This window comes from Simochromis diagramma, unplaced genomic scaffold, assembly GCF_900408965.1.
Source record: "Simochromis diagramma unplaced genomic scaffold, fSimDia1.1 OVJJ01000026.1, whole genome shotgun sequence".
Taxonomy (NCBI): Eukaryota; Metazoa; Chordata; class Actinopteri; order Cichliformes; family Cichlidae; genus Simochromis; species Simochromis diagramma.
In genome coordinates, this window is record NW_024386985.1 from 4,939,441 (window position 1) to 4,953,754 (window position 14,314).

Genomic DNA, 14,314 nt, shown 5'->3' on the forward strand with positions numbered 1-14,314 from the left:
TTAAAAAAAAAAAATCTTTTTTGCGCTTCTCCCTTTCCAGGTGAATTCACTTCCTGGTCAACTAATCAACCAATCAGGATTCAAATGATGCCCAACATCATCCACATAAGTCACTGTGCAGCTGGGATTTTGCACAACTGCACAGATCACGTGTCCAGTGGTTGAAAATCTCACAGGTGGGCTCCCTGTAAGCAAATGCCTCTGGGAATGGACACAAATGCTGTACTTTAAGGTTATGGCTACAAACACATAAGCCCCACCCACCTGCTATTCAAACCTTCTATTTGCAAGAAACAGTCAATCATAAGCTACTCTACTAAATCATAAGACTCAATCAGCTTAAAGGATAATACAGAATTACGACTCAGCAATACTGCAGCACTACCTTATTCTACACCACTGAGGTCATAATATGCCAAACACTTTTTCACTGACAGAATCTACCAGCAAAAGTTCTCAAAAAGTTCTCAAAGATCATTCCACGGAGGTTTTCAAGATGTTGGCGTCATATGATGACTCAACTCATGATAAAATTCTTAAAATACCTGCAATGCTTGTCACGTTGGTTTGGGTTTGAAGGGTGCTGTTGTTTGCTGTCAGATATCACGTAGACCACAAGAGACATAAAGGCGTTTGTTCTCAGCACCAGTGAGTAAATGAGGCCCGGTGGGAGGTTGAGACTGTTGTGTCACTTTTGGCTCGGAGCGATCGCACTCTCAAACTCAGACACGGTTAATGTGTGCCAGTCAAACATCGTCTACGTCATCCTAACACCAGGATGTCTGCTGGGAGTGCAGGAATGGCACTCTGAGAATCTCGCCCCGTGCAATCGGGGGGCTTTTCATCACTCCATGAGACAGTTAGATGTTCCCAGTAGGTTTCCAAAGTGTGCTAGATGTGTTTTACAAACTATCCATTTAATAGTTTCATCCTCTGTATCCTCCCACGCTGTAGCAAACAAGCCGTTCATTAAATGATTTATTCGTTGTGCTGTCAAAAATCTTGTACTATTACATTATGAAAGAAAAGCTGTTAAATAGCTGCTTTTGTGGAGGGGAGATATAACCATGCTTTAAGTCATTTAAGTGTCTTTGGTGAACGTGTAGACACATTAAGGCCTAAAAACATAATGGATCATCCCAACATACATCTCCAATACATCAATAATAGACAATTAAAGGCAACAAGCACAACAAAGAGCCAGAAATGTATTAAATCACACAATGTGTTTTATGTACGTTGTGTAAATAAAACACAACAGAGCACAACAACGTCGACATATTATGAAAGTGATCTGAGCATACAGCAGAAATAGGGTATTAGTGACTTCCCACCAGATTCAGCTTTAAGTTTAACTGCCTTTTGATGCTGGCCAGGCAGCATAAAATGATTTTTTCACAGTAATGTGCAGTTGCAGCTGAAAACAAACGGTGAAGGCAGAAAACAAAGTTTTATACATGTGATCGCTTCATCGTGCTGGGATCACAAATGAAAAATAAAATCTGTAGGAATTTATAAAAGCAGGAAGTAAAATCCAGGCAGGAATCATGAGAAAAGGATCTATCGAAATAAAACGGGAAGCAAAATAAGACATAAACAAGAAGAGAGCGAAACACAAGGGATCACAGAAGCATACAGCACATGGACAGGACGGAGGGAAGCAAAGGCAGGGAAACAACAATGACAACACAAAGACCACGACCACAGTGCATGAAGCTATGTCTCAACCCACTCACACGTTTTCATAAAACCACTGGTGCAGCATTCATTTGCCTCGAATGGTAATGCCCAGCAATGGAGGCAACATGCTGGCATCGCTGACTGGCAGACAAGCTTCCAAAAATGCACTGCTCACACTCAGGTCCCAAACAATAAAACCGCCAAGTCTGAAGTGGATCTGATGAATGGTTTTTGGAAGAACAGACAGACACACAGACAGAGATTCATGCTCTATTAGCAAGATTAAAAAAGATGAATTACACAGTGTCTTCTGTTGGTTCTGCGGTTAACTATGAGCCATTTATAATGAAAAGAAATTTAAAGAGCTCTTCACACACCGTGAAACTCAGTAATTAAAACATTTATGAGACCTTAAAGTAAAAAAACAAAACAAAAAACCCCAAACTTGGGTGATCTTGGTCTTTTCAATGCTTCAAACTGACTGAAAGAGTCAAAAAGTTCCTCTCATTTAGTTTAACCTAGAATTACGCTCCCAAAAAGCCCTTGAAGTTCTATTTTTATTCAAAGCGTCCAGTTAGAGTGGCAAAAACGGCCTTTATATTCCACTGAACGCAGCACAGTGTGAAACGCTGCTTGCTCCATAAAGAGAACTACCTTAGTATTTGCTGCTGAGTTCTTCTTACCTTCTGAGTGACCTGAGGTTTTTAATGATGTTTTATAGCTGACTTATTAACTAAGCCCTTCAATATAAATCTGGGAGAACATCTGTTTTGTAAGGGTAACACTTCCTTCAGGCAGAAGGTGGATAATGTTAAAGTGTCAAAAAGGATGGGAGTTTTAGGACATGATGAATTCATTTTCCAGCTGACTCATGCGGAGGATACCGAACTAATGTGTGACTGCACTGGTCAGAGGACCCGCTGTGCACTCGCAGGTGCTTTTCTGCAAAGTGTAAGAGCTCTTCACATGAAGGAGTGATAGCTCTAAAGGTTGTTCCTGGAGTGCACTTGTGTGCAGTGTGACGCCGTGGGGGAGGAGGCTATATTAAAAATAACGACAGAACTGAAGTGGACACAGAGTAATCTTAATTTTCCTCTAAAAATAGAGGAAAGTCAGAAAAATATTAATAATCTCATCTCCTAGACAACAAGCTCTGCAGCTCGCCCACACAGTCTATAACGGGCCAAAGCCTCGTGTGACTCTGGCTGTTTGAAAGCTGCCAGCACCTTTCTGCTCTCCACTCCTTCTCAGAGGGAAAGACGGCAAGTTCTCCTTTTGTCTTTGTAGGTCACCAGATTCTTTTATCATGATTTTTAAATCAGAATTTGACACATTAAAAATGCCTACCATTTTCCACATATAAAAAACAGGGAACAAAAACTACAAAAAAAAAAAAAATTAAGAACAAAGCAGATGTTATGACTGACACAGCTGTACCTGTTCAGATGATCTCCATCCCATAATTACAGATTACAGGTGGCTAGCTCATTCATTGCTGGGAAATAAACCCTCCATCTCTCTTTCTCATGTCACCCAGTGTGGTTTGAGGACTGCACCATTCACACCTCCGCTGTTCCATCTGTGCCACAGAATTAGCATTATAACGGGTGGATGAGCTTACATTAATCGACTCCATAAGCATCCAGCTATTCCTAAAAGTTAAGACAGAAAAGAGCTTGAGCCAGCCGTGTGTCTACAACCTGCCTGTGTCAGAGTGTAAGACACTGCGGCAGGAGAAACTAATTGCTAGCCATTGTTTTAGGTCCTCTGAGCATCGCTTATTGGTCTATGCACTCTTTTTTTATAATCCTAGTTAAAGTGGAACTATATTGCCCATTTCCAGCTCTGTTTTTCTATTCTTGGACTCTACTAGAGCAGTTTTGTATGCCTTTTTTTTTTCTACTGTACCTCAGTGCAGCCCCTCAGTTCATCATCTGTCTGAAACAAGCTTAAAGTCTGAGCTTTTGCCTCACAAATATTAATTGTACAATCATCACACCACGTACCATTTTCAGAAATGATATTGGAGGCATAATATTTGCCTGAGTCTCCAGACTCTTTCATGCTGACACATGTGCTCAATTTGAATGTGCTCTTGTCTCAGCGAAGACAACAAGTACTGGTGGTGGACCTGCGAGTTCTGGAGTTCTCTGGTTAATGCCAATTGACCTGCACTGTGCTGGTCTGTGAGCACATGTCCCACTAAAGAACTCTGGGGTCTCATGCCAACCCTCACGGAGTCTGCTTCTGATAGTTTGGTAGGAAAGATACACACGAGTAGCTGGCTGGAGGTCATTCTGAAGTGATCTCTTGTTCCTCTCATAAAGAAGCAGATACTGGGCCTGCTGCTGGGTTGATGCCCTTCTATGACCTGTTTAGCTCTCCTTATATAATAGCGTTTCTCCTGGTATCTCCTTCATACTCTTTAGAATGCTGGGAGACACAGCAAACCTTCTTGTGTTGGCACATATGGATGCCCTCCTGAAAAAGCTGGGAAACTTATGCAACTTGAATAGGGTCCAGGTACCATTTCATCATTAGCAAAGAACAATAACCAAAAAGATAAACTCGAGAAAATCAGTCAGTAAAGATAAGCAGAGAGGGTTTTGTTTTTTGAGTGGGGTGGCCTTGTTGTCACTTCTCCAGTACACCTATTGTCACTATGGTTTGGACCAAAACAGATTAAATGGACTCACAAAACGTTTTCTAACTGGACAGATTCATATCCCTGAACTTTCATGGACTTTGTGTTATGCTGCAATGAGTGTTCCCTAAATTTTTTCAGCAGTATTGTTTCTAATGCTTAGATGGATGACATGAGCGATCACCAAAAGCAATCACCTGTTCCTTGATCATTTTCTTTCCAAAACGGCAGCAATCCAACTGTGCTGGCTTTGCCCAAAAGGCATTGATCTGTTGATTATCACAGCAGGGTGCGATAGGTGCTACTAGACTGCGGATAATTCACAGAGACACAAGTTTCCGGTTTCTCGGTACAATTTATAGGGAAAGAGAGACCTGCCATTAACAGCACCTTGGTGAAACACATGAAGACAGACGTGCACTGCATTGCAGGTTTAATCTCTCGGTTTTCACACTCTTCTTCTCTTAGAGTACGATTCTAAGCGCAGCACTGCCGAGGGTCTCTGATTTACTAAATGCAGTCTCTGATCCTGTAAGCAGATTAAGAGCTGCTCCAAATAACACAGCAAACACACCTTTAAAGTAACCAATTAGCAACACTGGCAGTCACATAAATAGCCTAAAGTAAAAGCTTCTTTCATTGTGGTTTGGTAATGCTCAGTAGGGATTCACACAGGGTGTTCCTTCAGCAAAGCGGTATAATAGATGACTGACAGTTTTCCTCTTCACTCAGAAAAAAATAGAAGCCCTTCATGATCTGAGCAGGCTCTGGACACGCCACTCGCCGGGCTGCCATTAGTGTTTGCTTCATGTTTCAAGCTGGAGTGACACGGCAGCTGTTATGGAAATGTCAAATTTCCATCACCAACCACTCATGATAATAATGCATTTCAGGCAGTGAGGCATTTAGCTGAAGCATTAGTTGACAAGCTTCAAGGATTTTGAATGCTTTTGAGTCACTTCATCATCTTAACAGGTTCCCCTACATTACTGATTGGTCGGAAATGCATTGTTTGGGCTCAGCTGACACTAAGAAGATATTTTTCAGCCTTGTATCACTTGTAAAATATAGCATGGGCTTTGTGTGGCTATATTTAACACCTAAGTTTATTAAATTGCTCAGAGAACATCTCAAAAGGCTTTAGAAATGAGGTTAGAGCTGTTTAGAGGCTGACAGAGACGCAAAAGAGGCAACAGAAGACAAGAAGCGAGTAAAACTAAAGCTGCTACAGGTGCAGGAAAACAGTGGAAATCAGGCTGTACGTTTGAACATGATGTCCTGCTCATCAATTTATAAGATAATGATTCCAAAAGTTTGTTATACTTTAAATTTTCCAAAAAAAAAAAATAAATAAAAAATTTACCCTGTAATAACTGCATGTAACATTAAATTGCCTCTCAGTCTGTTTACAACCTGTCTGTGTCAGGCTGCAGCAGGAGAAACCTACTGCTGCTCAATGTATCTGCTCCTCTAAGTGTTGCTTAATTGTATATGGCACTTTTTTTGTAATATTTATTAAGAAGGAATTTTTTTTGCTCATTTCCAGTTTCACATTTTTATTCTTAGCCTGCACCAGAGTAGCTTTGCATGATTTACATTTCAAAATCATCCTTCTTTTTACTATACTAGAGTACTACTATGCATAACTGATTACCTTTAAAAGTTTTTAACGAAGGCCTTTTCACTGCATTGATGTATGTTTTTCTCTGCATAAATGCTTAACTTGGCCTTGAGTTTGTTAATGGTCATGTGATGGCAGTATTTCTTCTTCACGTGGAAGGGCAAAAAATTCAATTGTACGTTTTTTAAAAATAGCAGCTGACTGATATTGAGCACTGCAAGCCCCCATCCCAAAAATTCCTTAACCTTTAGAAAGTGCTGCCGTGATTCCTTTTTAAAAGGAGCTTTGTGGTCTTTTTACGTTTCTGATTTTATTTTTTTATTTTCTGGGCATTTTGTGTCTCTTTGCAATTGTTTGATATTACTTTAATCCCTTTGCAATCTTTTAGGCAGGTTCTCTGACCCATTGGGCTGCTGGTCCATCCATCCATCCATCTTCCTAACAAGTTATCAGGTGGTGGAACCAGAGTCTATCTCAGCTTACATTGGGTGAGAAGCTGGATATACTCTGGACATTGTGTCAGTCGATCACAGGGCTAACGCAGACACAACGATGATCATTTACACTCACATCCATATTTTTGGCCATATAAACTCTACCAAAAAAGGTCCCAACTGATGATCAGGTTCAAACTTAACCTTCTCGCTGTTAGGCGACATGGCTGCTTCTTCAGCAATCCATTCTTTGCTATTAAACATAATGACTGGCAGCGAATAAGACCAATCAAATTGTGTCAAAAAACACAGCAAGAAGAGCTTCAGTTCACGTCTAGATTTCCAAATTTCCAGCAACTAACATGCTGTATATTTGAATCCAGCAGTGTGATGAACTGCAATGCTGTGTCTATATTTCAAGGGCATCAGTGATTCACTCTATCCAATCACAAGAGTCAAGAAGTGAAGTGTGAACCCTGTACAAGTCTCACCCTTAATGGCTGCCATCTAGCAATGTAGCATAAAACGAGGGAGCGACAAAAAGCAGGAGAAGAATGCATCTTCGGTAACCAGAATTATGCCAGTGCTAACTAGGTAGACAGCCAGTAGTGGCACATAACTTGTGTCATAGTGTTGATTAGTGTTTTTGCATGCATAGTGAGAGCTACGGCATGTTGCAAACAGTCACACAATGCAGATGATAGCACAACAGCTGCAGTCAAATGTTTCAAATGTCACTGAATGAATGACATGTGCTTGATTTAGGACCGTGTTCCTGCGGGTTCAATGATGCACGCTCCTTTGAGAATTTGCGGATATTTTTGTCTGTCTCACAACTCAAAGAAGTGAGTGTTTTTGTAATGCCTCGTGGAGACAGTGTCCCATCATTTTTTATCACAAGCAGAACATTTTTATCACGAGTGCCACTGGGACTGTTTCTTTTCTAGAGGTTTCCAGTTCCTCCAGCCTGAGGAGGAGATAACTCTGAACCCATCTGCATGCCTACAGCTACTAACACAGACAGTCTGATATGAAGAAGCTAAATGCTTTCATGCAGGATGGTCCGGGCAGACATAAACTCTCAAGTTAAAAGCAGGCGTGGTCTCTAATGCGGATATTATGTTTGGCCCATTAAGTGCTAAAATTCAGTTAACAGATCATAGATTTTCAGAGCTAATGACACTGAAAAATGATGTGTTTGTCTCTTTTTCTGTGCAACCAAAGGCTTACATCTAAGCAGCCAAACGCTGTGCTTATGTCCACAATAACTGGTGCATACATTATTAGGCTGGTGTATTATTCATCTGCAGTATAGAACACTGACACTGCTTAACAATTGCAGTATTTCTCCTGTGTATAAAACTGATTATTATATTTGAGGAGTTTTCAAAACAGATAAATTTAAGCTAACTACTAGTACACCATTAAAAATATGTTGCAGGAGCCATTAGCAGCTCCTGCTTGCAGTTTTTTCCCGCTGGTATACAGGCAGCCATGACTGGATTATAATGGAGTCTGAGAAACAGGATGATTCTCAGGCAAGTTGCAGCTTCGTGGACATTTATTTAAAGTGAACAATGATGATAGGGATTTAGAGATTGCATTGCATAAGAAGTGTCTGCACTGTGTCTGTCTTCGCCACTCTTGATTTTCAATGAAAATCCAAATCCAACACTAAGAAAGTCCAAGTTTTATCCCTGGTAAAAAATCTAACAATGCACTGTGTGTGAGTGTAAAACAGCCTCGCTCTGCATTTTCTTGATGAAACCACTCTATTTAACGCAACAAACTGAAACTAACTCACTTCCACAATAAAAATGTCTCAGCGAGCCACACTCTGCTGCTGTGTGGAGATGCATTAAAATGCACCACGGATACATTTCATCACACAGACTTGTCAGGACAGCATGTCAGGGGCTTTTTCCTCTCTGTAGCATGTGATCAGACATCGAGCCCTGTCAGCAGTTTAGAGCCCTGATAGATGGCGTAAAGGTGATAAACTGTACTCAACACATGCACACAGACACAGGCGCACACTTGCAACAAAGTAGCTTCACTATATTTGCATCATTGTTTAAAAGGAGAAGACACAGTAACAGAACTTACTGACCTTACTCTAACAGGACCACTAAGGCATCACTGCTACACGCACACAGCCAGTGACCCAGGATGTGCAACCACACAGCACAACTAGCTATAATCTAATTCAGCAGATGAACTGCACATTCTATGCAATACAGTTGCAACAACAGGCAACACGTTTTTGCTTTATAAAGGGCTGGTAATTAGCTGCTTTGATAATGCAATACTGGAGAGAGACGTCTAGCATGGTGGGGATGGTGGAGAGAAAGAAATTCATATTAACAGGAAGGCAACCATATATACAAGCAGAGAAGGACATTTTTGTGGGACAAATTAAACCACCTTCACATAAACTTATATGTGATCTATATTTGTAAACCTATATGCAATAAAAAGCAAAAACAAACAAACAAACAAAACAAATCTCTCCCCATGGTTAAAACTTTAAACCTTCAGAATGAGACATGAGCTACTTTTCATTGGTTAAGAAAAGGAAGTCAAACACAGCCATAAATGGCTCAGATCTGAAGGAGGATTTGTGTGCTATACTTACCATGTTGACTTCTGACACCATGTCTATACTTGCCACGTCTATACTCATGCCAACAGCAACCGGTGGACCTTAAAACAGAGCAAAATAAAGTTAACTACGGATGAGCAATTCAGTCACATAAAACAGCAAAGAAACAGTGATAGTTATACCTCCAAAGTCTGGCCGAAGACGGATATCATATCCTTTGAGCAGTTTATCCACTGTCTCTTTGACGAAAGACATGTTCCCCGGTTCGTTGACGCTGAAAAAAGAGAATAACCCCCCCGGTGAGTCTTCCTGAAAGCGGACGCCAGGACTTTTAACCCCGCAGACACACTCACCTCTGGGCGCAGCACATCACGGCCACGACCAGCGGCACAGAGAGGGCGTCCAACAGACCTGTTCCCTGGCTGCCCCACATCCCTCGGGTGCTGTCTGGGTGCACAGCTGCAGTCAAGCGACCGACAAATGACTAAATGAAGAGTGAGCCGCGGTGCTCACACACACCCCCTAAACCAGGTGAGACGCCCTCCACATTGTCAGCCTGTGCGGCTTCAGGAGGCGCAGGCTTCACTGCCAGATGTGCTGCTCGCTGGCTGTGACACAGCAGCGGAGCCGGAAAGCCTCGCACAGCTTGCTGCTGCTGCCCAGCATCCCCATCCTCTAGCCTTTCACCAGTTAGCACAAACTACAAAGTGCCCAATACTATAGAAATGTATAGAAATACCGCAGAAATCCACAGGTCCGCATTGTTAAAGCACACTGCATGCTTCAGCCTGGCAGAGCTGCTTGGAAAATGACTCTTCATGTCAGTACGCGCGAGTGTCATGGGGATGATTTCAGGGCACGTGACTGTCTGTTTTAACAGTAGCAGCTTGTTTGAGTGGTTCTATTGACAGAGGAGACTGGGGCGGCCCAGCTGCGCTCAGACGCAGTGGCGTGCTGAAGGGTGTGCTGAGGTCGGGGGACCCCTGCCCATTTCTTTAACTGAATAATCTCACAGTCCCCCCCCCCCCCCCCCCCCCCTTTGAATGCGGGGTTGTTGGGGGGTTTTTCTCCCTCTTTTTTAGACTAGTCTGTTAGTCAGATTGTTCTCTCCTTTTTAATCAAAGTATTAATGAATGCCAGAAATAACTATGACGCTGCCCTGGTGGAATGCAGTGTCACAGCATGGTGAGACATTCATAACCAGGTAAAAGATAAGCATATGTTTGTTGATGCTAAATGTTACTTATCAACACAGCAGATAGCTACGCATGTTTTATGCTTTTCCTGACACAACTGAAAAGGAGCCTTGAATGTCTGGCTGGACTTGAACTAGAAACCTTTCACTTCTCAAACAAATCCATAAATCACCACACAACAGAGCAACTGCTTGCTAGCACCTTATGTTGATTTATTGGTCCAATTCTAGGTGTGATAACTCTCAACATGGGTGTTGCTTTCCAAGCTGCTTCCTTTGTCTGGGTAGCAACAGTTCAGTTCAGCACCACAAGTACTTTTCACCCTAACATAGGCTACGTCCACACTAGCCTGGATAGATTTGAAAACGGCGTTTTTGTCTGAAAACGCTCCGCGACCACACTATCATTTTCAGTCGTTTTCACAGAGTTGTGCGTTCACACTGAAAACGCTTATGTTCCAGTACTGCGCATGCATGAAACGCAAGACGGTTTGACCTGCCTCATTTCTGTCTGCCATTTGTTTACTGTCTGGCTCTTTGAAACGTTGCAACAAAATGTCGAGGAAAAGCACCGAGTTTTTTAAATGGACTAACGATGAGGTGGAGTTGTTGCTGCGAGTAACACAAAAGTACAAAGTTGAAAAAGCGAGTGAGAATTAAAGAATTTGAAAAAAAGCTATCTGGAGCATGTACAAACTGATATTAATCTTTAATAGGGCTGTCAAAATTGAGAGCAAACAAAACCACTGCTGTGTACTGCCCTCCGCTATTGTAGTTTAATTGGTTACTTGACTGCATCACATGACTAAAATGTGTCATCATTTTCAAAAAGTCTCAGTTTTTACTGTCCACACTGCGACGCAAAAGCACCGTTTTCAAATGTATGCGTTTTCGAGAGCGTTTTAAAAACGCGGCATTTTCCTTGAGTGAAAACGCCGTCTCAGTATGGACGGGAGGCTAAAACGGAGAGAAAACAATGCGTTTTCGTTTGAAAACACATTAGTGTGGACGTAGCCATAGGATCCCGTGTCATCTGCTTGCTACTGTTTATGGAGTTTTCTTCACCAAGATCGATGCACATGCTACAGTTTCACTTGCTAACCTGGAAAATTGTAGCTAATAACTATCTGATTAGCAGAAGGTGCATTTCCATTTTTATGCAAATTTTTAACAACACAGTTTCATTTTCTTTTTGAATAGAAATGTGAAAAAAATTGGACTTGGTGAAGATTATGAAGGTTTGAAAAGGTTGAAGAGTTTGGATTGAAATAATTCAAGTCATCATTACTGGTGCGGCCTCATCTTCTGCAGTGGTTTAAAAGCACCTGAGTGGAGAATGACCACCAGCTGCTTACAACAATAAACTGATAATACTCAGTCCCTCAGTATTTTGTGCTTCACCTGCTTTGATAAGCTTGCTTTTTTTACTGCAGCTACTACATGCTAATGCTAATGCTAATGTTGTACTGTGCATTAGCACTTACTGATACGCCAAAACGACCACTTTTGAACACAGTGCTTGTTGCTAAGTTTAAGTAGTGGAGTGTGCAGGTCTAATTGTCTTAGGTTTTCCAGATTTGGTTACAGGGTAAAAGCAGGTTGGAGATCTAAAAGTTCAATGCTAATTTTAGAAGATCTGACTCAGCCTTACTTGTTAATGAAAACAATGTTCGCACCCCCACGAGTGCCAATCAGTTTAAGTTGTTCTAGCGAAGATTTCATGAAAATGCTCACTGAGCTCTTTTTTTCCCCCTCTCTGCTCCAGTGTTTGCCGTAGAGGAAGAAGTTCAATACTGCTGCAGGGAATGAGATTGTGCTTTAGTTGGACGCCTACCAAAAGATTTCTCCTATTTATTCAAGAGAGCCGCTCTGGTTTTCTGCCACTTTTCAGAATGAACACTCTGCAACTTTTTCTAATAAAGTTTCCCTTTTGTTGCAGCCCTCAAGAAAGCAGTGTTTAGGGATTGATTCTTACCTTGTATCATAGATGGCATACAGCTTTTTGTTTCCATCAACAGCATTCCTGCAAACACAGAAAAGAAAAGATTACTTTCCGTGTGAGTACGGTGACTTTTACAGACTCGTTCCATGTCCCTACAGGAGATTTGTTCCCGATCCAGTTTTATTGCACATTGTTAGAAACATGCAAGTACCAGTTGTTGCTGCAGTATCACAAGCCAATCTTTCTACTTGTATTTGTGTTGTGGAATTTAAAATAACCCAGTCATTTGGAAGTGAGTCGACCGTAACCCTTTGAAATAAATGCAGATTCCTGTCGTAGAGGGTTCTCTGTGCCTCCTTGAGAAGCACAGAGTGACATGTTGTCTCTTCAAGTAGTCTGGACCACTAACCACCAAACCGGGACCCAGTTTTTAAAATGTCCCACTTAGGTCAGGACCACAATAATCTCAGAGAAATGGAGAAAGCATCAGTTCAAACTAAATGGCTTATTTTTAACCACTGCCTCCTCCATGTAAGTAAGCACACTGAAAAGCAATAAAGCACATGAATCAAGCCATTAATACAAAACACTAGTGAGAGGCACAACCGACTAAAGCATAAATACACAAAATCCCACATTAAAGAAATGACTTCTGAATCAGTAACCAGTACCAGAACGTACCATTCAAATGGTTTTCAGTCAGTGTAATGCTTCTGAATCTCATAACACAAGGCTGAGGCCAACACCATCGTTTTCCAGGTTTCTGCATGATTACTTTGATTTCTCTACACTCAGGGTATCTACAGCTGTTGGAAATTCATGCAAACCATTCTCAAGCAATATTGTTTGACAAGACAAATCAAAAACAATTGTTCAGTTCATAATTCACAGTCCCGTATCATCCCGTATTATCCCGTACAGTGATAAACTGTATATAAAAGATGGATGCAGCCCCCGTGACGCCACCCCCTGGTTAGTAAGGTCCTTTTATGAAGCCTTCAGGTGAGCATGTTGACTGTCACCATGATGTGATGACTGTGAAACTGTGCCATACTGCATGGATTTCAATCCATTTGTACTAGTTTTTATATTAGATTATCTCTACTTTCTGTTTCACTCATTTGTGTTTATTTGAATCTGATTTTTAGTATATGGGGCACAGAAACTGACACTAAATGTATATTTTAGCTTCTGTGCATACAAAATAAACTATACTTCTTAATGAGGCTATTTAACTGAGTTTTAATTTTTTTAAGTTGACAACTTATCTAAAAGGGTCCTCCCTAAAGGAGAGTTAGCTTGATTGCTCTTTTTCACTCTAACTGGGGCCATAATTTACAAAGTGGAAATCTTATTGTAATTAATAAAATATGGAAATGGTGACTGAGAACATAAACTCATCGGGAAAGTCTTTACTTGGGTCAGATTTTGATAGCAGTAGGCTCTTTTTTCACAAAGACTTCTATAGACGAACCAAAAAGAGTCGCCCTCTGCTGTCCTTTTGAAACATGGGGCTTCAGCTTTGCTGTTCAGACTCGGAAAAAAACACACTATAAAAACAGAGAAAAGGTTTATCTTACACTGCGAATTTTTGATAGTTTTATATTATATTGATGATATATTACGGTTTTATGTAACTAAATGTTGTAACATAGTATAAGTGTATTATATATAATAAGGGACAAGGGTTGGAAATGAGCAATAGCTATAAACTGTGATGTGCAGCATTGCAGAGTTTCGTGCTCTATATTGGAACTATGTTGAACTGCATTGTCCCTTTTAAATAAATAAATTGGAAATAGACGCATCCTTCTTTTTACTACAGTCTAGATACAGTGGGTACGGTGGATGTCACTGGATGTTGATAAAATACAAATAATTTGTAGTTTGCAAATACACTAGAGCACTGGAGGGGAGCAGTAGATCAGTGCAGTATACCATGAGTGCAGCTGCCTGTTAAAACAATAGAACAGCGTTGAAATGAAAATAAGCCACTTCTGTTTGTGTAGCTTTAACCTCACATTAAATAAGTAAAGCTTTTACGGCTAATATTGCTGATGGCTCTCATGCTGTGGATTATTACTACGGACACTTTGATTTTTGCCTCTTTTTTTTGCCTCCCTCTGCCACCTCCCCCTCCCTCCCCTCTCCGTCTCTCATCCCTCTACAGCATCTCTCCTCCGCTCACTGGCCACA

At 41.1% G+C, this 14,314-nt stretch overlaps 1 protein-coding gene across 3 annotated transcripts in view; it reads right to left on the reverse strand.

Moving 5' to 3' along the window:
* gabrb3 (gamma-aminobutyric acid type A receptor subunit beta3) overlaps positions 1-14,179 on the reverse strand; it is a 32,526-nt gene extending 18,347 nt beyond the window's left edge. Inside the window, exons 1-3 of one of the 3 annotated variants that reach the window (XM_040040276.1) lie at positions 12,152-14,179; positions 9,164-9,255; positions 9,015-9,082 (exon numbers count right to left, since the gene is read on the reverse strand). In XM_040040276.1, the coding sequence (XP_039896210.1) occupies positions 9,015-9,082; positions 9,164-9,236 (141 nt within the window). In that variant the 5' untranslated portion in view covers positions 9,237-9,255; positions 12,152-14,179. Of the gene's footprint in view, positions 1-9,014; positions 9,083-9,163; positions 9,256-9,334; positions 10,749-12,151 lie in introns of those variants that run through there. The other 2 variants (XM_040040274.1, XM_040040275.1) reach the window with 2 other exon arrangements.
* Positions 14,180-14,314: the final 135 nt, after the last annotated feature.